The sequence below is a fragment of the Erinaceus europaeus genome, chromosome 12 (genome assembly GCF_950295315.1).
Source record: "Erinaceus europaeus chromosome 12, mEriEur2.1, whole genome shotgun sequence".
NCBI lineage: Eukaryota > Metazoa > Chordata > Mammalia > Eulipotyphla > Erinaceidae > Erinaceus > Erinaceus europaeus.
In genome coordinates, this window is record NC_080173.1 from 37,775,792 (window position 1) to 37,800,616 (window position 24,825).

The following is a 24,825-nucleotide window of genomic DNA, read 5'->3' on the forward strand; positions in this document are numbered from 1 at the left end:
CTAGTCCAGCCTCCCTGGCCCAGCTGGCCCCAGAGACCGGCATGGACACCACACGTGGTGCCCAGGCAGGGCTGGGGAGAGGAGCCCCAAGACGCTAGCCTACCAGCACCGCCCCGGGCATCACTCTGTTATCCCAGGCTGTGCTGGCAGCACCGAGGGGCGCCCCTAAACCTGAGACCCGGCCTACCTCCCCAGCCAGAGGGGTGCTGCGCCCACCCTCGAAGGGCGGGGGCTGACCATACTACTGCTTCCCAGTGCACCAGGAGATGGGGAAGAAAAGGGGGGCTTGGAGGGGGAGATAGACAAGGGGGGAGGTCAGACCCAGATGTGCAGCTTCCCCCCACCCCCCCCCCCCCCGTCCCCCTTCCAAAACTCAGGAGCATCGGAGGAAAGTTGAGCCCGAGGACACTGAACCCTCATCACCTGGGACCCGGCAGCCTCCCCCGCCCCACAAAGGCAGAATTAACTCTGACATTCAAGGCCTGAAGAGGAGACTGGAGTAGCTGTCACGCATCTCCCCTTCCTGTGGAGATGACACCCGCAGAGAGCAGCCTCTCAGCCCCCTCAGCCCAGCGCCTCAGAGCCAAGAGGGGACTGGGGCTGGGGTGGGGATAAAGGTGGGGTGGGGGTGGGGAGAACACACACACACACACACACACACACACACACACACAGGGACCGAGCTGGGCAGTGGGTCCCCACTCTGCCTGCTCACCGTTCGCGTGGTCCTCTTGCTGCTGCCGTTGATGCTGCATTTTTTTCATCATCATCATCATCATCATCCACGAACATTGATTGAGCGCCTACTGTGTGCAGGGCACGGCACGGCACGGCGCAGGGCGAGCAGGGGTGAGGGGCGCGCGGTCGGCAGGAGCTGCCCTCCCTGCACTGATTCTCGCTCCCGCAGGGGGATGGGGAGGGCCGGGGCCGGAGAACGGGAAATCGGGATAATTTATAAAAACCGCTCACCGCCCACGCTCCCTCTTAAAAAAAAAAAAAAAGGAAAATAAACTTTTCTTTAAAAATAAGGTCAGATGTCTATATCCACCGAGCTCGATCTACGTGCGATTTTTCTTTTTTTTTTTCTTTTTTTTTTTTTTTTTGCTGCAAAGGAGGGCTGGCTGGTCGGCTGCCCTAGCGGAGGGGCGCCGCAGGGACGCCGGTCCCGCTGCCCCGGCCGCGCCGCGCGCCCCCCATGCTCGCCGCCTGCCGCCCGCCGCTGTCGCGGTGCCCTGTCCGTGCCGGTGCCGCCGCCGCCGCTGGCTCGGACCCGGGCGCCGGAGCTCACATCCGGGGACAGAGGCGCTCGCCCGCCCGCCAGCTAACTCGCTCGCTCCGCGCCCGCCGCGCCGCGCCGCGCCGCGCCGCACGCCGGTTCGCCCTGGCGACGCTGCGCGCCCGCCGCGTCCCCGCCCCCGCCGCCGCCCAGGCTTGCCCGCTGCGCTCCGGCCCCCGGGGTGGCCTGATCGGGGCCTGCGGCCGCCCCTGCCCCTAGATGCGCGCCCCCGGCCCAGAGTGGCGGGCGGGCGGGGACTACGGGACCCCGGCCGCTCCTCCCCCCGCAAGCCAACCGGCGATAGCCTCCGCGGCGCCCCCTCCGCACACCTGGGGGAGGCCCCGCCCCCAGCGCAGGTGTGGGCGCTCAGCGCTGGCGGGGGCGGGGGCACCCTGCTCCCAGGAGACCGTCTGCCGCCCCCTGGACGCAGCGCCTGCAGCTCCAGTCGGCGGCCAGAGCCCTCCCCACCCCCTTCCCTAGGGAGCTCCCAGGCGGTGGCTAAGGGGAGCTGGGGGCGGGGGAGTGAGAAGCTCGCCCCCTCTCCACCCCAGGTGTGTTTGGAGGCGGGTACCAGGAAGCCAAGGCCTTTGCAAATCACTTGCGTGGCTGGAAGGATTCGGTCTCGCTGCAAAGCCGCAGCCCCCGACCCGGAGTTGCGAGGACTGGGCTGCCTTTGGGTGGGGGCTTTGCACAGGGCAGCTCTCGGCTCCGGAGAAAGGCTGCTTTTGGTGGCTGGCTGGTAATTTTCAACTGAGCGTTGTGCTGGCGGCTCAGCTTGGTTAACTCCGCGAGATTCAGTTTCTGTGTTCTGATCGTGTCCTACGGCCTTTGACAACAGGGTCTTAAAAGCCACAAAATAAAGCTACAAGCGCCCCGCGTGAATTAAGAATAGTGTTTAATGAGAAGGTGCTCCTTGGCCAGAGGAAGCTCGCGGGCATCCTCAACTTTTAGAGCACATCTGGGGAGAAAGTGGAGGCCAGACAAAAAAAAAATTTTCTTGGAAAAGGACTGGAAGGATAGAAGCAACCAGACTCCAGGTTCTCCCTCCTTTCTTTGTTTTTTGGTAGGAGAGAAGGCAGGGGAACAGCTCATTTTGCCTTGGTTCAAATATAAAGTTATTCTGGGATAGCTGACCTAAGGTCACTGCTGAACCCCAATCTGAAGATATAGAAGATGGTTTTCTTCAAAGAACTTCCCGCGCATGGATCCTCGAATTCTCAAGCCCTATAGTATTTACAAGTGCATCTGTGACTTTCCCAACTTTCAAGTCTTGTCTTTTGATACCTGTAAAGACCCAGCCTCATTTACAAGCAGCATTTACAAGACATCTGACAAGAACAGGGTGTCAACTAGGAGACTGTCAGGAGAATCCATGGTGCAGGCCACCCCTCAAGGACACACAGCCCCAGGAAGGGAGCGATTTGTGTTCACCTCTAATGCCATACAGAGCACAGGAGCTATGACAGGTATGAAGGACGTACTAAAAAGATTCATTATCATTAGAGGAACATAAGATATTTTTACAGCAACCTGGGAGGTAGCACAGAAGATATGTCGTGGGATTCTCAAGCATGAGGTCTCAACTTCAATCCCTGACATGAAGTGTGCCAGAGTGATGCTTTGGTTTTCTTACTCTGGTTCTTTCCCTCTCATTAGTAAATAATGTAATATATATATATATATATATATGTATATATATGGTACTTTGCAGAAGAGATATACGAACTGATTAACTGGAACTGACGGGGAGTAGGTGGAGAGGCAGGAATGCATGAAGCTCAGCTTCATAGCAGTAGAGTTGTGGTGAATATACAGAGTTCCATATTTGCCAGAAACCGTGGAAAAGCATAATACAAACTCAGCTCTAATATAAACTATGCTATTTAGTTAATAATCATGTGTCAATAGCCATTTATTCATTGTAACAAGCATACCACCCTAATGAAAGACATTCATAGGCAGGAATGGATAGTAACTCCGTACTTTCTGTGCCATTTGTCTGTGAACTTAAAATGGCAGTAATGATGAAAACCAGGTGGCTAATTTTATGGGGCATAAATGGGGTAAGAAGTACAGACTCCAGGGAAGAGTGAGGGGGAGGGAGAGTGAAGGGCAGGACAGGATATGTTTGAAAATGAGCAGGAGTGCAGTGTGGTAGAGCCCAGGCACTGGACTGGGGGAGGAGGAGGCTGGGCCAGCCAACCAAAGCTAATGGCTTAAAGCACCAGCTTCATGTTCTCTGGTATGAGGGTCAGTGGGAATGTAAATTTAAGCCAGGAAGGCACATGCTTAAATTGTGACTTGGGTCTCCAGATTTTAAATTTTGAATTTTGGTGAGATTTTTTAATTAGAATGTTAAACATTTTCCACCAGAAGTTTTAAATGGGTACTATCTTTGTAGTGTGTGTGTGTTTGTGTGTGTGTGTGTGTGTGTGTGTGTGTGTGTGTGTGTGTTGCACCTGAGAGTGCAGGGTCTTAAGTATGCATGGTCCCACTACCACCACTAAGCATCTTCTTTGGGGCAATTTTTTTCATTCTTCATTTTAGACAGAGAGGAGAGACAGAAAGAAAGAAAGAAAGAAAGAAAGGAAGAAAAGAAAAGAAAAGAAAGAGAAGAAAGGGAGAGAGAGGAAGGGAAAAGGAAAGGGAAAGAGAGAGAGAGGCAGCTTCCTCTGGTGCTTTCCATGGTGTTATCATGTGGCAGTGCTGGGGATTGAACCCAGGGCCTTAGGCATAGTAAGGTGTATGTTCTATGAAGTACTATCTTAGTCTAACTCATGTAATTCTTATAACAAGCCTATGGGATGGATACTATTCAAATGTCCATTTTATAGAAGAACAAATCAAGACACCAGGGAATCAAGTAACTTGCTCAACACTACACCACACAGTTATTTGGTGGCTGAAACAGTAAGACATGAGGAAAAGCTGGGAAAAAATATATACTTCTAAGTTAACAAATGTTAGCTCCAGATGTTAATAAGTCTCTGTGTGTGTGTGTGTGTGTGAGAGAGAGAGAGAGAGAGAGAGAGAGATGTACTGAGAGAGGGAAAGGCTGAAAAACAGAGAGAATTGTTCCCATGTGGTGGCCAGGGGCTTGAATTCAGCTCCCTGAGTGCTATGCTGGGTGAGCCATCATTTTTGGTGGTCAACTTGTACAATTGAAATGAAATCCCTTCATTTATTTCAAAAATAAATGTATTGCTGTTACCCAGTCCAGTGCACCACCTCACACCTCTGGGTCACCAACTAGGAATCTTATCATGTGCCCCTGACACCCCCCCCCCCAAGCCCCAGATCAGCTCTTGGCAAGTCATTGGGCCCCATTCCCCTTCACTGTGGTCAGCAGTCTCCTCATTAGACCCTGAACATGCTTTGCTCATCTCTGGCTCTGTCTGGGCTGCTGTTTGTTCACTGACCTGAAATCCTGCTTTGCTAACCTCTAACAAAACCCTCCCTGCTTCATAGGCCCTGTCGAGACCCCACCTCCTCTCAGATTGTCACACAGCACACCTGCTGGCTCTTCAGATGACATACCTTCACATGTCTCGTTTGATTGTTTCTTGGCAATGAATCCTATAACTCCAGCCACAGTGCAGGTGCTTATGCAAGAATCACATCCTTCACCCCTCCCCCCAGCGCCAAATAGCATACTCACAGCAGGCACTAAACACTCTGATTAGTCTGCAAAGGCTCATGAAAGCCCACAGATGCCACTGGGAACTGTCAGCCAACATTTGCCCCAAACACCATAAAGTTTATGGCAGAACATGTGACCCTTATATGGTAGAAAAAATTACATACATATATGTGTGTATATGCATGTACACACACACATATTGGAAAACAGGTCCTTTGCATTCCAGGAATTCTAATTAAAAAAGACAAACAGACCCAGAAGGTATATGAAGAATAACATCCGGAAACAAACTGAGAACTGGGAGCTGAATAGCTCTCCATCCCTGGGTCCTCCTGCCACAATCACCCTGACCCATGAAACCACCAGGCATGGGCAGGTATTCCAGGTTGGGGAATGATGCACAAAGTCAAACATAAGTCCAAACATGCAGAAATCAGTAAGTTGGTGGTCTGTCTGTGGGCCTGGGGGTCTTTGTGGACTAAGTGAGGTTGCAAGAGCCAGATGGAGCTGGGTGACCAGCAGAACTCAGGCTTTCTGGTCTCAGGGTCCCTTTATGCTTTTCAGTAGAACCCAAAAAGTGTTAGGTTTTTAATGTGTTTTATTTGTCACAACTGACAAATTTATCTCTGGGGGCCATAGACCAACAATTTGAAAACAGTTTTAATGGTCATAACTGAGCAGAGAAATACTATCTGAATTGTACTTAATGAAAAGAAATCCAATGGGCCCCTAGGAATATATCTAAAATAGACTTCCTAGCATCTTTTTTATTTTAAACATTTATTTATTCCCTTTTGTTGCCCCTGTTGTTTTATTGTTGTAGTTACTATTGTTGTTATTGATGTCATCGTTGTTGGATATGATAGCGAGAAATGGAGAGCGGAGGGGAAGACAGAGACGGGGAGAGAAAGATAGACACCTACAGACCTGCTTCACCACCTGTGAAGGTGGGGGGGGGGCGGTGGCTCGAACTGGGATCCTTATGCTAGTCCTTGCACTTTGCACCACCTGTGCTTAACCCTCTGTGCTACCACCCGACTTCCTAGCTTCTATCCACCCTAAAATCCCTATTCCCATCTGCTCTATTCCTACTTTATGATTCCTGTCCACTAATCATGTTGTCCTGCTTTTTATTTTATTGCGTTTCAGCCACCAAGTTGCAGATGCTACAACAATGTCATCCTGGTGGGCAAATGACCTCACCAATGTGTCCTAGATCCTCATCTCTCCAGAGTCCTACCCCACTAGGGAAAGATAGAAACAGGCTGGAGAGTGTGGATCAACATGACAATGATCATGTCCAGTGGAGATGCAGTTACAAAAGCCACAACTCCCACCTTCTGCATCCCCAAAAGAATTCTGGTTCATACTCACAGAGGGAGAATATTAGGGAAAGATTACCAGAGGGCTTTGAACTCCAATTCCATCAGGACTTTGAGAAAAAAAAACAGAAGACAGGACCATAGAAAAAAATTGGCAAATACATATAAATATAGACAGTTATAGAAGTAAGTCAACCCGGGGGTCGGGCGGTGGCGCAGTGGGTTAAGCGCATGTGGCGCAAAGCGCAAGGACCCGCGTAAGGATCCCGGTTCGAGCCCCCGGCTCCCCACCTGCAGGGGAGTTGCTTCACAGGCGGTGAAGCAGGTCTGCAGGTGTCTATCTTTCTCTCCCCCACTCTGTCTTCCCCTCCTCTCTCCATTTCTCTCTGTCCTATCCAACAATGAATAACGTCAACAAGGGCAATAATAATAACCACAACGAAGCTACAACAACAAGGGCAACAAAAGGGGGGAAAATGGCCTCCAGGAGCGGTGGATTCATGGTGCAAGCACCGAGCCCAGCAATAACCCTGGAGGGAAAAAAAAAAAAAAAAAAAAAAGAAATAAGTCAACCCATATCTGTGATCTTGGGAGAACTAATGCAGTGGGGAAGATGTGGAATTATACCCCTGTTAGCTTCTAATTTTGTAAAACAATATTAAATCACTGATAAAAAATTAAAAATAAACCCCATGGACCAGCAAAATAGCTCATTTGGACAGTGTGCTGCTTTGTCATGTATGCAACACAGGTATGAGCCCAGCATTCACCACACTGAAGGAGGCTTTGGTGCTATGGTCTCTTTAACTCTCTTCTTCTCAGAAATAGAAGGAGAAGTAGAAGGGGGAAGAAGGTAGAGGAGGAGAAGGAGAAGAGGAGGAGGAGGAAAGGGAGAAGATAGGATAGAATAGTAGGATAGGATAGGATAGGATAGGATAGGAAGAAACCAAATTCCCTATGGCAGGTCATCTATCTTTGCTAGAATGTCCCATGCTTCTTTGGCACATGCCTTTTCAATTTCTTGATTAAAAGTTTAAAATGTCTGGAACAGGGGGTGGGGGAGACCCTATGAGGAATACTTAGAGTAAGAGGGGGAAAAAACTTTAATAATGAAATGAAAACCACTCATTTGAGTCTCACAAACACAAGAAGAAGAGGAGAAAAAGTGGGGGGAAGAAAAATAAAGAAGAATAGGAGGGAGAGGAGGAAAAAGAGTAGTAATAATGGGACTTAGACTCAATGGAGTACTGCTACTCATCAATTAAAAGACTATACTGTGTCCTCTGGGACAAAATGGGTGGAACTGGGGGTGACTATGCTTATGAAGTAAGGAAGGAAGTGAAGAACATCTACCAGATAATTTCACTCATGTGAAATAGAGAACTGAAACACATGAACTTAGGAAAAATGATATATATTCAGTGCATATCTAAGAACTTGGAAGAACTATGATTGATAATCATTATGGGTGTGGGAACACAACTTTGGTGGTGGGAGTGGCATAGAACTATCCTCCTATTACCATAACATCTTGTACACTATTTAATCACTAATAGAAAGAACGGAAGGAAGGAAGAAGAAAAGGAGGGAGGAAAGCAAGCAAGCAAGCAAGCATCCATCCTCCAATGGCTTAGGAATATTCATAGGCACAGGGGCCTGGGAAGAACACTGTGCCTTGCTATGCAGGAGGCCCAGGGTTTGATCCCCTGGTAGCACATGCGAGCACCAAGGAAACTCTACTCTGGGCTCTCTCCCAGTTGGACTAGGGAGGTAGTTCCACAGCATCACACATGCACAAGGCCCTGGGTCTCCTGCCTGGCACCACACTGGAAAAATATATAAGGGGGGGCAGACAGTGGCGCATCTGGTTAAGCACACATACTACTATACACAAGGATCCAGGTTCAAGCTCCCACTCCCCACCTGCAGTGGGGACACCTCATAAGCAGTGAAGCAGGTCTGCAGGTATCTATCTTTCTCCCTCCCTCTCTCTCCTTTTCCTTATTTGATAGGTTTGAGTGTTATGTGAAAAACTGAGAAATGTTACACATGTACAAACTATTGTATTTTACTGTTAAATGTAAACCATTAATTAATTACCCCCAATAAAGAAAATTGTCAGTAATTAGGATGTTAGATAACTAACTTTGCCACAACTAGGTTGATAAAAACTCATTTAAAAAGAAAGAAAGAATGAAAGAAATATATAAATAAGGCTGGGGAGGCAGCATAGTGGTTCTGCAAAAGACTTATGCCTGAGGCTTCAAATTCAATATTCAGCAACTCTGTAACCCAGAGATGAGTAGTGCTCTGATCTCTCTCCTCTCTATCTCTTCACTAAAATAAAGGTTTTTTAAAGAAATAAATTAAAATATATAGATAAATAAGGGGGGCAGGTGATAGCACACCTGGTTGAGCACACAGTGACCATGAACAAGACCCAAGTTCAAACCCCCAGCTGCCACCTGCAAAGAAGCTTCACAAGTGGTAAAGCAGAGCTGCAGCTATCTTTCTCTCTCTCCTCTCTTTCTCCATCCTCCTCTCAATTCCTCTATCCAAAATAAATAAATTGTAGGTACAGAAATTTCCAATGGGCCAATTAGAATTCTACTTTTTGTTGGCTTGTGCGTGCTCATGCATGTGTATACGTGCATGCACAGTGAGCAAGGAACGCCTGCTTGTGTGATTTCACCACTCCTAGGATGCTTTTTCATTCAGAAAGAAAGGCAGGGAGAGACACCACAGCACCAGAGCTTTCCCCAGTTGCCACAGGCCCTCCCATGTGGTTCAAATCTGGGCCACAATGATAGTAAGACGCTGGCCCTGCCTGCTGAGCTATTTCTAGGATCCCAGGATTTTATCTCTAAACAGTTGTTGAGAGGGGACAAAGCTATCCTAAATTTGACCAAAGAAAACAGAAAAGAAGGGAGTTGGGCTGTGTAGCACAGCGGGCTAAGCGCAAGTGGCGCTAAGCGCAAGGACTGGCATAAGGATCCCGGTTCGAGCCCCGGCTCCCCACCTGCAGGGGAGTCATTTCACAAGCAGTGAAGCAGGTCTGCAGGTGTCTATCTTTCTCTCCCTCTCTCTGTCTTCCCCTCCCTCTCGCCATTTCTCTTTGTCCTATCCAACAACAACGGCATCAATAATAACTACAACAATAAAAAACAAGGACAACAAAAAGGGAATAAATAAATTAATTTAATTAAATTTAAAAAAGAAAACAGAAAAGACCCACAAAGCTCCCAGTCTCATGCAGTTCTCTAGCCCATGATGCTAACTAGTCACTCACCCCCACCCCACACCCAACCACCAGAACTTATCACAGCTGACTTACATTCATTCCCCACCCAGCAAAGTTTAAGCCATCTTCTTGCTTTGGCCATGCTGAAAGCAGAGCCCAGCTGATCTTCATCCTCTGTCAACTCATTAGTCACTGGAACAGCAGGATTTTCACATCAGACTAAGTACTTTCAGATCCTTTAACGAGTTCTTTCCCATCCCCCTTAACCCAATTCTTCTTGAATCTTAGCCATCATTTTCAGATGCACCAATTCTCTCCATGTTCCCAGTTGGAAAATCTTGGCACTGTGTAGCCTGCACAGTGAACACCCCATCATCTGCTATGACTGAGAGAAGCAGTGAAGGGTGTCAAACCTTAAGATTCCCATTGTGAAATAACCTGCTTATAAAAACCTGTCCTCTAAGGATCCTTACCATCTAGTACCTAAACATGGGATAGCAGGTAGATCTGGACTTGAATCCTGGTCTTGCCAACTGCTAGTTATATTACTTTGGGGAAGTTACTTACCCTCTGGTATAAAAACATGGGTAGTATCACCCACTTAATCCATTTATTGAGAAAATTAAAAATAATGTGGCAAAGACTGACACAGAATATCACATTGAATCATATGCCTCCTGTAAATTTTCACAAATGCAGTTACACAAAGGGGAAGAGGGAGGCAGAGCACTGTTTAAATGGGCTGTCAGGAGTCAGCCCTTCTCCTGGTTGCTCTTTGTTTTTACCTTTATGCTCATACTTTAGAATTTTAACTCCTCATGAGGAGTTAACACACGCAACAAGTACCACCTCAGCATGCTTTGCTTCAGACTGTGTCCAGAGACATCAAGCCTGGAATGCCAACCCTCACCCTCATTACTCAGGTGAGACCTTTCCTTTCATAGGACTCTCTAATTCCATTCCAGGAGGTTCACTTCCTAACAACGTCCCAAAACCTAGATATAGACCAGCTCCCATGAGATAGAGTATATGTTCACACGTATCCATAAACTAGGGCAAAATATATACCTGAAAGCAAAAGTACACAATAGTCTGCAGTGAGTCAGTATAAAGTTCCTAATGAAATAGTATCACATTAGACTTAGATGCCCTCCTCACCTACTTCCTATTACAGTTCTCTCACTCACTCCAAAGTTAACCTTAGCAAAGCTAGGGCTGCAAAAGCTGAATAAGGGCAAGAGACTGACATACTTTAACAATGACTCTAGTCACTATCAGGCCACCCCATCAGCTGGGGCCCTATTCAGGGAGTCCTGAGATTCCCAAACAGACATGATGGGCCTAGACCTAGAATAAATCCCTCTGTCCATTGTTACTGGTCATTTCTATCAGGAACAACAAAAAAGACCCCTTTGCGGGGGCCCCCCCATAGGACCTTGCCCTCAACTTGGATCAACAACGGTAGAGAATGTTCCATCCTCCGAAGGGAGGATGAACAACATCCTCTGTGCTACACCTGAGGAAGATGGGTCGATATCGGGGCAGCATGGAATGTTCATACTCATGACCACAGAATGTGAGCTCAGATCTACAGGGATGCAGAGGTCACATAGGCTCCTAAGCTTAATATGGGTCCTAGACCAAATCAAATCAATGGGGTTTACAGTCAACAATATTTATATCCCTTTCCCATATTAGGGAGCTACTCTCTTCCCTGATCCAGCTTTCTGTACCTTTTCCAGCCATGATACCACCCCCCAGACAATGACTTGGAATCACCTGCATATCAGATTTCAGGCTCAGAGGGGGAAAAAAAAAACTAGTATAGCTGCAGGCCCTTTGAAATATAACTAAAATATGCCTACTAGCTATCTACAAAATGGAGGACCCCCCCAGCTCTTCATCTGCACTATTCTAGCCTTTAGGTCCATAATTGTTCAACACTTTGTTTGGCTTTGTATGTTAACTCTCCTTTCAACCACCAGGTTCCAGATGCTAGCATAATGCTGACCAGACTTCCCTGGACAGACGACCCCACCAATGTGTTCTGGAGCTCCGCCTCCCCAGAACCCCACCCTACTAGGGAAAGAGATAGGCAGGCTGGGAGTATGGATCGACCTGTCAACACCCATGTTCAGTCAAGAAGCAATTTCAGAAGCCAGACCTTCTGCCTTCTGCATCCCACAATGATCTTGGGTCCATACTCCCAAAGGGATAAAGAACAGGAAAGCTATCGGGAGGGGATATGGAGATCTGGTGGTGGTAATTGTGTGGAGTTGTACCCCTCTTATCCTATGGTTTTGTTAATGTCTCCTTTTTTAAATAAATAAAAAAATTTAAAAAGAAAAGATTTACCTGCTGGGGTTTGGAGAGATAGTATAATGGTTCTGCAAAAGACTCTCTGGCCTGAGGCTATAACATCCCAGGTTCAATCCCTAGCACCACCATAAACCAGAACTGAGCAGAGCTCTGTTCCCCACCCCTTCCTCTTCCTTTTTATCTCTCATTAAAAACGAATAAATTAAAAAGAAAATCAACTCACTGTGGCAGCTCTCTTTTCTGTTAACAGAATTCTGTCATTCAGCATAGATTCAGAGCAATAGATGGGGGGGGTGTGTTTATAATTTTTGTATTCTGTTCAGTTTTTATTTCCACTATGTGCTTTAGAGTGCTTTAGAGTCAGCACAGATAGCCTCAAAGCAAAGTACAAGGTTTGAGACAATTTCTTAATAAACATTTAGATACATGCACATAAGTGCAGAAAGTTCACAGCACAAGATGAATGGGAAAATGGACAGACACATGCACACACATGCACACACACGCCCCAGGTCCAGCACTGGATGTGGTCAATGCTACTGCATGGCCACCTCCAGGTTAAAAGTGATAGCACATAACTGGCCATGAATTCGGTTTATTCACACATGGCAATTGAAAAATAACACAGGTCTGAATCTGTTCAACTACAGGTGCAAATTCACAAGGATAGGAAGTTGTTTGGGAGATCCAAACAGTCAATAAATGTCAAGAATTTTATAAGTCAGCTTTATAGGCTCCTTTCTGTTTCTTCAGAGTAATTGTTTCAATATTCAATTCACAGAGTTAAAAAATGGAAGTTTAAAAGGCACAAACCTAGCACCTAAAATAGGTAGATAGATATGTGAGCTCTCATACAGAGAAAGCTATTTATTTTTCTTACTAGTTAGAAAATTTATCTCACAAATCCCTGATACAGACAGTGTCGCAAGCAAGGAATTAGAGCAAGGACTTAACTCGGAGAGCGTGTCGGGGTTAAGCAATAATTCTTTATTTTAGATGCCAGAGAAAGGTCACACAATTCACACAACACACAGTCAACTCGATACCTCTCCTTAAACAGCTGTTTGCCGGTAAGGCTCACAACGTGGTTACCATCCACTGTGTTGCCAGACTGGAGGTCCTTTGTCCACTGGCGTGGGTCCCTGGAAGCTGTGAGGTGGTTAATTAGCTTAGCCGTGTGTGCTTAAGTCTTTAGCAGCACTGGCAGCATCCTGGTCAGTAACGGTGAAAGTGCTTCATCCAACTGGTTTCTGAACCTTTGTTTATACTTTGCTTGTCTCTAGTTTCAAAGTTATATCCCCATTGTTCAATTAGGTTCAGGTTGACGTCTTATCCTATGTATACATATGTTTCGTCTTTATCACACTATGCAGACACATTATGGTTACTATAGTTACTAGGGTTACATGTTCACTACAGACGGGAAGCATTTTCAACTTTTACAACATTTGGTATTGGAGAACATTAAGTAGGAAATAGTGAAATTAAGAGTCTCTTTATTGTTCAATTTTATTAGTAAAATTGTACCCCTTATAAAAAATGGGCACAAATCCTGAGAGGCCTATGCCCCTTGCACTACCTCTGATGAGCAAAGCAGAGCATTATGTAACCAGTCAAGCTGTTTTTTTTTTTTTTTCCTTTCTTTCTGTTGACAAGAAATGCAATATAATAATGCTGTGGTCTTGGTTTTGTCATTATGATCATAAATGTAGGAAAGGATTGTGGTTCAGGAGGTAGTGCAGTGGATAAAGCCTTCAACTCTCCTGCATGAGGTCCTGAGTTCAATCTCCTGCAGCACATGTACCAGAGTGATGTCTGGTTCTTTCTCTCTCTCTCTCCTCCTATAATTCTAAATAAATAAATAAATAAATAGGAAGGGGGAGAGTGGAGGTTAACCTGGTAGAGCACACCTGTTACCCTGCACGAGGATCTAGGTTTGAGCCCCTGACCACCACTAGGAAGACCTGTAGGAAGCACCATATGCAGTGGAGCAGAGTATCTCCTTCTCTCTCAGTCTCTCTCTCTCCCTCTCCCTCTCTCAAAAAGGAACAAGGGGGTGAGGTTAGATAGCATAATGGTTATGTAAAGAGAATCTCATGTCTGAGGCTCCGAAGTCCCAGGTTCAATCCCCATAACATCATAAGCCAGAGCTGAACAGTGCTCTGTTGTAAAAAAAAAAAAAAAAAAAAAAAATCTTAAAAAAAAAGAAAAGAAAAAGAAACAAGAAATGGTCACCAGGAGTAGTGGAGTTATGAATGCTCTGAGTCCCAGTGATAACTGTGGTAATAAAATAAATAAATAAATGAAATTGAACTGTGGGTCTGAGAAGTTGAAACAAATAGCAAGCTCTTTATCCTACATTATTAAAACATAGTTATGAGGGGAAATGAAATATATAACCTACGAAAATTTCAAAAAATGTTAACTGAGGGACCTAGCAGTGGTGTACCCTGTTGAGCACACATGTGACCATATACAAGGACCTGGATTCAAACCCCTACTCCTCACCTGCAGGTGGGAAGCTTTATGAATGGTGAAGAAGGGCTGCAGGTCTCTCTCTCTCGCTCTCTCTCTCTACGTGTCTCTGTGTGTGTGTGTGTGTGTGTGTGTGTGTGTGTGTGTGTGTGTGTGTGTGTGTGTGTGAGATCCCTCTCAATTTCTCTTTGTTCTATCAAATGAAAAAAAAACTGTAAGGAAAAAATTAGCCACTGAGAGTGGTGGATTCATCATGCAGGCATTGAGTCCTAGCAATAGCCCTAGTGGAAACTTTTCCTCTGTCACATCATCAAAGATCTAGTCTGTTTGTGTTTGCAAAACCCCCACGTTCCCTGGCATTCTTTGTTAGTTAACATTAAAGTAATGTTGGCCTTTGAGAAATTATAGTGTTCTTACTATTTCCCCTTCCGTGTGTTCCTTATATTTATTAAAATGGATCACTAACAAATATTTATTCAGTTTTATAGACATGTTGACAACAAAGACTACCATGTGTGTCTCCTTGCCATGGTGATCGCTTTGCTCAATATATGATTGACTGAGATGTCTTCAGTGTATTATAAACACACATTAAAAATAGCAAGCTAGGGGAAAAAAACAGATAAAACTGAAAAATTGCAAGTTCCATATTTTCAGATGAAGTGCAGTGCCAACCTGGTTATTAGAACATGAAACAGGCAATCCTTGGTGACTTATCTACGTTTGTATAAAAATTCTTCTTCAAATAAATGTTTTTGACTCCTAACAAGTTCCTATTCAGTTATAAAGTTAGAAATTTTAAGAGAACTACTGTAGCTTATAATGGAGGCTATAGGGATTCAGAACCCTGGTGGTGGGAATGGTGTGGAGTTGTACCACTGTTATCTTGTAATTTTGTAAATCAATATTAAATCACTAATAAATTTTAAGAGAAAGAACTTATGGATCCTTATTTAATGGAATACTGTTTTGCAGTATTAAAAAAAAAAAACAAGATGGGGCTAGGTGGTAGTACACTGGATTAAGCACACATAAGGATCCCAGTTTGAAGCAGGTCTACACATGTCTGTCTTTCTCCCCCCCCCCATATTCCCCTCATCTCTCAATTTCTCTCTGTCATATCCTATTTTACAAAATGGAAAAAGTGGCCTCCAGGAGCAGTGGATTCATAGCACAAGCACCAAGCCCCAGCAATAACCCTAGGAGGAAAAAAAAAAAAAAGACGAAATTGTGTCCTTTGGACAGACATTCCCCACCCTGATCAATGTGAATGAAAAAGTGGCCCAGAGTAGTGAAATGGCATGATATCCCAGTTCTAAATTTAAATATTAAATCTTTAATCCCTCTTTTTTGTCCCTTTGCCTCCTCCTCTAAATATTTCCTCACAAATCTTCAAAATACTATAGCATGTTGCAGAGTGAATAAAGGGGCCATGGCACACCCAGTTGAGCACACAGGCTCCCATACACAAGGAACCAGGTTCAAACCTTCAGTTCAAAGGAAAGCTTCAAAGTAGTGAAACAAAGGAAAGCTTCACAAGTACTGAAACAGTACTGTTCTCTCTCTCTCTCTCCCCCAGTAAATTACAAAAAATAAATAAAGCAAAATAAAATAATTTTTATAAAAGAAAAAAGTGTCCTGGGGCCAGGTGGTGGTGCACCTAGTTGAGTGCACATGTTACAGTGTGCAAAGTCCCAGGTTTGAGTCCCTGGTCCCCACCTGCAGAGGTAAAGCTTCACAAGTGGTGAAGCAGTGCTGAAGGTGTCTCTCTGTCTCTCTCCCTCTCTATCACCCCTTCCCTCTCAATTTCTGACTGTCTCTATCCAACAAATAAAGATTTAAAACTTTTTAATTAAAAAAGAAAAAAAAGTGTTCTAAGGTGAAGGTCAAAGTTCTCATGTTGGACACAGTGGACCTAGAATCCAGCAATGGTAGCATTTAGAACTTTAAAATAGATTATAAGGGCTGGTGAGACAGCATAATGGTTCTGCAAAAAGACTTTCATGCCTGAGTTCTTAGCTCTCAGGTTCAATCCCTAGCACCACCATAAGCCAGAGCTGACAAGGTCTCTGGTTAAAAATCAAGTAAATAAATAAATATTATGTCTGACTCAGATTCTGCTTGTAACTAAATAAATAGGCAGTGAGAGTCTGAGACTCAGAATCCCAGATCTGCTCCTCCCTGGCTGGCTGAACTTGCGCAACCCCAGCCCTCCTAAACCTGCTTCTCCAGGTTAGAAGCTCCTGCCCCACCAGAGATCATGGGTGTCCAAGGACTTCAGGAGACTGGCTGAGGAAGCACTTTTTCCCCTTGCTGCCAGGGCTTCACTCAGGTTTAGTGCCTAGACAATTCCACCATTCCCAGCAGATTTTTTTTTCTTTTTTCCAGATAGAGAATGAAAGACAGAGGGGACAGCTCCACTTTGTGTGGTGCTTCCATGTGGTGACTGGGGACTCAGACCTGATCCTCCCACATGGTATAGTACATGCTTAACTGGGCAAGCCATCCCCCAGCTCCCTGGAAACCATTTTATAAATTATAAAGCACCAGGCTCATGTCTTCCAAAGTGTAGTTGCCACAAAGATTAAGCACCAAGAACACAGAATTGCCAGAAGTGCCAATTCTCCTTCTTGGTTAGGATCTACCAAACCAGAGATAAGGTGGGTTTTAGCAAGACCTCCAAGGAATTCTGATGCTCCCTGAAGTTTGGAGGTGTTGCCCTAGAACAGGAATTGCTTTTTTTAAAAGGCTTTTTTATTATTACGGTTGTTATAGTTATTATTGTTGTTGTTATTGATGTTGCCATTGTTGATTAGTACAGAGAGAAATGGAGAGAGGAGGAGAAGACAGAGGGGGGAGAGAAAGTTGACACCTACAGACCTGCTTCACTGCCTATGAAGCAACTCCCCTGCATGTGGGAGCTGGGGGCAGGTACTTGTGCTTTGTGCCATGTGCCCTTAACCGGCTGCGCTACCGCCCGACTCCCAGGAATTGCTTTTTCTAAAAACTCTCTTCTGCTTTCAGTCCTAGCTTCCTATCACTCTGAATCAATTCTAACAACACGAAGGTTGCTAGTACTTTTATATTACAATGATACTTATGGTGTAAAGAGAACATGGGCTTATTTTCTTCTATTCTAGGTCCTTACAAAATCATAACAAAGTATTACAGCAGGATCCATTTCACCAGTCCCAGAGTTTGTATGGCTCATTCAATGTGTGACATCTTTGAGGGATGGGAAATACCCTACCACAAGGCCAGCCTGATAACTTAATGGAAGCCTGTCTGCTATAGTTTTGCAGGTGCCAGAAAAATCCAGTGCAGGTTGCCACTAAGCTAACTGGTGCCAAGAATTCCATTAGCACAGCTTCAAGTTTTGGTCTGCCATGTGAAACACCAGTCACCCTGCATATATCACACCCAATCCAAAAGGAAAGAAAGAAGATGTGAAGGGGCCGGGTGGTGGCACACCTGGTTAAGCGCACATGTTACAATGCGCAAGGACCCAGTTCAAGCCCCCGGTCCCCACCTGTAGGGGGAAAGATTCATGAGTGGTGCTGTGCTGAAGGTGTGTCTCTCTGTCTCTCTCCCTCTCTATCACTCCCTCTCTCTCGATTTCTGGCTGTCTCTATCCAATAAATAAAAGCTAATTAAAATTTTTTAAAGAATTAAAAAAAAAAAGATGTGAGCCCCTTGTTCCCCAGGCTGCCCACACCTACTTTGGGAAGTACACCTAAGGGGAGGCTCGAGGGTCCACACAGGAACAGGCCTATGTCACAGATACAAACAAGCCTTATGGGTTGCCTTGGGAAATCTCAATCATATGGAGGGAGAATGAGTAGACCATCAGAGGAAACAATAGAGGGACAGATTCCCACTTGTCAGTGCTCTGGGGATAAAAAAAAAAAAAAAAAAAATTCTCTAGGACCATCAAAACAGCTCACTTGGATAGTATACTGCTTTCCCACGTGTGCAGTTCAGATTCAAGCTTGGTCCCTCCCACCATGGAGGGAGCTTCAATGCTGTGGTCTCTTTCACTCTCTCTCTCTCTGCCTTATTTGTCACAAAAAGGAAGACAGAAAGAAAAAGACAAATCCTCCTAGAATCCTTCATAGAAATGTACTTTCCAATTTCACTGGTCTTCTCCCCTACCCATCTACCATTCTTTTTTTTAAATTATTTTATTTTTTTATTTATAAAAAGGAAACATTGACAAAAACATAGGATAAGAGGGGTACAACTCCACACAATTACCACCATCAGAATTCCGCATCTCATCCCCTCCCCTGATAGCTTTCCTATTCTTTATCCCTCTGGAAGTATGGACCCAGGGTCATTATGGGGTGCAGAAGGTGGCTTCTGTAATTGCTTGCCCGCTGAACATGGATGTTGACAGATCAACCCATACTCCCAGCCTGTCTCTCTCTTTCCCTAGGGGGGCGGGGCTCTGGGGAAGCGGTGTTCCAGGACACATTGGTGGGGTTGTCTGTCCAGGGAAGTCTAGTTGGCATCATGTTAGCATCTGGAAACTGGTGACTGAAAAGAAAGTTAACATATAAAGCCAAACAAGTGGTTGACTACTCATGAACCTAAAGACTGGAATAGTGCAGATGAACAGTTGGGTGGGTCTCCGTTTTGTAGATAACTAGTAGGCCTATTTTAGTTATATTCCAAAGGGCCCATGACTATACTAGTTTGTTGTTGTTGTTTCTTTGTTTGTTTTTTTTCCCCTTGATCCTGAAATTTGATATACAGGTGGATCCAAGTTATTGTCTGGGGAGATGATGTCACGGCTGGTAAAGGTACAGAAAGCTGGATCAGGGAAGAGAGTAGCTCCCTAATATGGGAAAGGGGTATAAATATTGTTGACTATAAACCCCATCGATTTGATTTGGTCTGGGGCCCATATTCAGCTTAGGAGCCTATGTGACCTCTGCATCCCTGTAGATCTGAGCTCACATTCTGTGGTCATGAGTAAGAACATTCCAAGCTGCCCCAATTTCAAGACTCACCTTCCTCAGGTGGGACAAAGAATATGTTGTCCAGCCTCCCTTCAGAGGATGGAACATTCTCTGCTGTTGTTGATCCACATTGAAGGCAAGGTCCTATGGGGGGGGGGCTCACAAAGGGGTCTTTTTTGTTGTTCCTGATAGAAATGACCAGTAACAATGGAGAGAGGGATTTATTCAAGATCTAGGCCCATCATGTCTGTTTGGGAATCTCAGGACTACCCGAATAGGGAGTGGCCTGATAGTGACTAAAGAGTCATTGTTAAAGTGTGCTAGTCTCTTGCCCTTATTCAGCCTTTGCAGTCCTTGCTTTGATAAGGTTAGCTTTGGAGTGACTGAGGGATATAATAGGAAGAAGGTGAGGAGTAGACACTATTTTGTTATGAACTTTATGGTATCTTTTTAGGTCTTTCTACTTGCTTGCTGCATATACTGACTCACTGCAGACTATTATGCACTTTTGCTTTCAGGTATATATTTTGCCCTAATTTATAAATACATGTGAACATATGCCCTATCTCATGGGACCTGGTCTATATCTAGATTTTGAAACTTTGTTAGGAAGTGAGCTACCTGAAATGGAATTAGAGAATCCTGTGAAAGGAACAGTCTCACCTGAGTAATGAGGCTGAAAGGTTGACATTCCACCCCTGATGTCTCTGAACACAGTCTAAAGTGAAGCATACTGAGGTGGTACTTGTTGCATCCTTGTTTATTTTTTAAATATTTTTATTTCTTTGCACCCCATAATGACCCTGGGTCCATACTCCCATGGCGTTAAAGAATAGAAAAGCTATCAGTGGGGGTTGTACTGTTATGTGGAAAACTGAGAAATGTTATGCATGTACAAACTATTGTATTTTGCTGTCGAATGTAAAATATTAATTCCCCTAATAAAGAAGAAAAAAAAGAATAGAAAAGCTATCAGGGAAGGGAATGGAAAATGGAGCTCTGGTGGTAGGAACTGTACCCCTCTGGTCTTGTCAGTGTTAATATTTATTTTTTGTTTGTTTTTTTTAATTTTTATTTATTTAATTTATTTATTCCCTTTTGTTGCCCTTGTTGTTTTATTGTTGTAGTTATTATTGTTGTTGTCATCGTTGTTGGATAGGACAGAGAGAAATGGAGAGAGGAGGGGAAGACAGAGAGGAGGAGAGAAAGATAGACACCTGCAGACCTGCTTCACCGCCTGTGAAGCTACTCCCCTGCAGGTGGGGAGCCGGGGTTCGAACCGGGATCCTTATACCGGTCCTTGTGCTTTGCGCCACCTGCGCTTAACCCGCTGCACTACAGCCCGACTCCCCAGTGTTAATATTTTATAAATAAATAAAAATTTTAAAATATCTTATTTTTTAACTTTGAAATGTTTAATGAAAGAGAGATAAACAAAGAGAAAGAGCAGGACTCAGCTCTGGCTTATGGTGTTACTGGGGATTGAACCTGGGAGCTCAGAACCTCAGGCACTAAAGTCTTTTTGCAGAACTATGTTGATGTCTCTTTGAAAAAGGGGGACCTGACAGTTTACAAAACAATTATTCCATTGGTTCCCCCACAGCCCCAAGGAAAAGGGGAAATTACTCATTTTACCAAGGACAAAACTCATGCACAGCTGCTACCAGTAAGCAGGAAAGCTTACCTAGACTCAAACCCTGGTTTACTGACTCCCACTTGATGCCCATACTCCCTAATGGAGAGAGATCAGGTTCCATGAATCCTATCCCCCCATCATCCTAGCAAGCTTTTTAAAAAAGTTTTCTTTAATATTTATTTATTCCCTTTTGTTGCCCTTGTTTTATTGTTGTTTTTATTGATACCGTCATTGTTGGATAGAACAGAGAGAAGTGGAGAGAGGAGGGGAAGACAGAGAGGGGTAGAGAAAGATAGACACCTGTGCTTCTCTCATACTATTTTTGCTACTCCTGACTCCTAAGCCACTAGCTCACAACCAGGCATAGGGGTCATGTGTCCCTGTCTACATCTGCCCCCACCTTTGTCATATTGAAGTTGGCAACTGAACTGGGCAACTACTCAGCCCAAGCATGGGCACTGCCCTTATGATGGCCCCTCCCTCTGAGGATTTGCAGTAGTGATCTTTCTTTCTTTTTCTTTTAAACCTAAGTTTTTTATTTATTATTTTTATTTTACTTATTCCCTTTTCTTGCCCTTGTTGTTTTATTGTTGTTGTTACTGATGTCATTGTTGTTGGATAGGACAGAGAGAAATGGAGAGAGGAGGGGAAGACAGAGAGAAAGATAGACACCTGCAGACCTGCTTCACCACTTGTGAAGTGACTCCCCTGCAGGTGGGGAGCCAGGGTTCCAATTGGGATCCTTAAACAAGTCCTTGCACTTTGCACCACATGTGCTTAACCCGCTGCACAACAGCCCGACTCCTAGCGTGATCTTTCTAGGATAGAGGAGTATGGCTTTTGCTGCCAGCCCTCCATGCAACCTCAGGTAAAATTCCACTGTGTGGGGCACAGACAGTCATCATGCTGTGGCCAGAGATGTCTAATTGGGTTCTTAAAGTGGGGAGAGCAGTAGGGAGCTGATTGCCAACATTTCCCAAGGCCTAGCAGCATGTGGGGTGCAAATACACTAACAGGGCAAGGGGTTGGGAGTCAGAGGGGATGCTGTGGCAGGGCAGCAGAGCCTTCAGCAAAGTCAGTGTCGGATCATCTCTATTCTCCTCTTTTTATATTGATTTTATTTATATTTAAGTTTTGACTTATTGAAAGAAACAGAGATAAATTGAGAGGGAAATGCGGAGAAAGAGGGAGAGAGAAAGAAAGATACCTGCAGTACTGCTTCACTGCTTGTGATGCTTCCCTTCTGCAGGGGCTATAACCTGGGTCCTCACACCTGGGAGCATGCACTCTCTACTGAATGAGCCACTACCCAGCCTGCCCCCGCCCACCATCTCTATTCTCTTTTCACTCCTAGCAATGAACTCTCTCAGGAGGCAACCAAGACTTCCCAATTTCTTTTTCTTTGTCACCAGGGTTGTCACTGGGGCTTGGTACATGACTCTACCATTCCTGGTGACCATTTTTTATAGAGGGTGAAAGACAGAGATACTCAGAGATATATAGAGATAGGGGAGGGAGAGAGAGAAGGAAAGATACCTGCAACACTACTTCACTGCTTGTAAAGCTTCCCCTGTAGGTGGAGACCAAGGGCTTGAACTGCAGTCCTCATGTAGGGCAACATGCACACTCCCAGGTGCACCACTACCTGCTAACCCCCCCCTTTTTAACTTACTTTTCTTCAGAATATAATCACTTATTTATTTTTTGTTTTGTTTTTTAATATATCTTTTAATTTTTTATATTTATTTATTTATTTTCCCTTTTGTTGCCCTTGTTTTTTATTGTTGTTGTAGTTATTATTTTTGTTGTTATTGATGTTGTTATTGTTAGGACATAGAGAAATGGAGAGAAGAGGGGAAGGCAGAGGGGAAGAGAAAGATAGACACCTGGAGACCTGCTTCACCGCTTGTGAAGGAACGGGGAGCTGGGGACTTGAACCGGGATCCTTCCGACAGTCCTTGCGCTTTGCGCCACGTGCGCTTAACTCGTTGTGCTATCTCCTGACTCCCGATAATCACTTATTTCTATATGTGATAACCCCTTTCCATTTCTGAAACCCTTTGAGCCTTGTGAAATCTCTGAATGCACAGTAAAGGAATAAGCTTGGTTGATTAAACAGGGACTTGAGCTTGGCCACATTAAACAACTAGTAAATAGCTAAGTCAGCCTGCAGACTAGATGTCAAAGCTCACCGCTGAAAAGGCAGATAAACGCTGTCTTCATCATGACAGGTATCCAGTTCAATTCTTGCATCTTAATGCAGTAGCTCAAAACAAGAAGGATCCCTTTGTTGTGACAGTGCTTTAGCCCTACAGGCTAATTACAAACAGAGGTTCCCACATATACGCTTCACTGTGGGGCTGACAGAGACACAGACATTTCCAGAACACAGGCAGACAGTGATGTGCTCTGCAGCATGTAGGCACAGAGGAGTTTGAGTCCAAGATTGATCTGGTGGCTGTGGAGGGGAGCCCAAAGGTGTCACTCAGAAATAGACTATGGACAGCAGCCATGAACCACAATTGCTAGATTCTTCTCCAAAATGGCTGGACTGTAGCACACTCAGTTCAGTGCACACATCACCATACACATTCAAGCCCTGAGTCCTCACCTGCAAGTCACTTGTGCAATGAAGCGGTGTTACAAATCTCTCTCTCTCCCCCCCCCCATCTCCTTTTCTCCTTTCAACTTCTGTCTTGTCAAATAAATATTAAGTATTTATATATTCCTCTTCAAGATGCACAGGGCTCCAGCAGGTCATCTCTGCCATAGAATAGACAAATTGACTCTTTCACACTCTTTTTTACAGAAAGATCTCAAACAGGAAAAAGCTGTGAGGATACACATATCTTCCTAATGATGAACTTTATGGAATCTACAGTTTCCCCCCCCACTGCATCTGCACACACAGCCATTTCTAATGCTTGGGATGGGGGGGTCCAACTTCTGCCAAAACCAAGGCCAGCATTCATTCTTTCTGTCCTGGCTGTGAAAAAATTATCCTACTTTTTTCATTTGATCTACCTGTCACTGAGGAAGCAAGAAAGGCACCTTAAGCCTTGTAAGAAGCTGACTCAGTAGAGGGCAAGAACAGTCTCTGAACACACAGCAAATCAGTGTGATTCTTACATAGTAACTACTCCAAACTAGCCCCAAATCCAGACCTGTTTCAGAGTCCAAAGCACCTGATTTCAACTTAAATTTTTGTTAGCATGGATTGCATAAATGAATGGTGTTATTTTAAAAAATGTGAGACACTACCCTGCCCCAAGAAGAATCTGTAAACCAAATATACTTAAATAACTCAAGAGATTTCAATTTTCAAGAAGAAAGGAGAAAGATTTCCATCCCCACTTTTCCAAGAGATTGCTCTAAAAATAATGAGGAAATCCATCTTTGGTGAGACTTGGCCACTTGTACCCCAGAACCATAACTCAGGAAAAGAGAGAAAGCACTTGAAGAAAAGTGAGTGATTTAACAGAGCCAGAGAATAAAAAGTGCCTCACAAGATTCCAACAGGCAGCAAAACAATTCAACACTTCTCAAAAAACCAGAAAGTCACAGGGACTGGGGCATCAGGTAAGGTAAAAGCTGCAATTGGGGTTTCAATCTAATCACAGTTGAATAGCTTGATCAAAGGAGCCCACCTACAGTTACAAAACCAGGACAAGAAGTATTTTTTGTCTGATTTATTTATTTATTTATTTATTTATTTATTTATTTAATTTGTAGGCATTGGGCTCTGCCAGTACGTTTCAGGAGTGACCAAAAACATAGGAGGGGAGTTAACCCTTGAAAGATGGTAACTGCTCTAGGAGAAAGTGGATGTTTGTGGCTTTGGGCCTGGTATCACTCACTGTGCACTAAAGGTTGGCACAAAGCTGGAGGGAGTCTTGCTCTCTTAAAGTGGTAGAGGACAGAGTTCAGGCTAGAAGAGAAGCTAAAATCTCTTAAG

At 44.6% G+C, this 24,825-nt stretch overlaps 1 protein-coding gene across 21 annotated transcripts in view; it reads right to left on the reverse strand.

Annotated features, from left to right (window-relative positions):
* The window catches only part of CACNA1D (calcium voltage-gated channel subunit alpha1 D), a 375,944-nt gene extending 374,927 nt beyond the window's left edge, over positions 1–1,017 (reverse strand). For all 21 annotated transcript variants that reach the window (XR_009552983.1, XR_009552982.1, XM_060203128.1 and 18 more), the window contains exon 1: positions 716–1,017. Coding sequence is in view for 19 of the 21 variants with exons in the window: in XM_060203128.1 (XP_060059111.1) it covers positions 716–782 (67 nt within the window). In the remaining 2 variants the exon portion in view is untranslated. The remainder of the gene's footprint in view (positions 1–715) is intronic.
* Between the last annotated feature and the right edge of the window lie 23,808 nt (positions 1,018–24,825).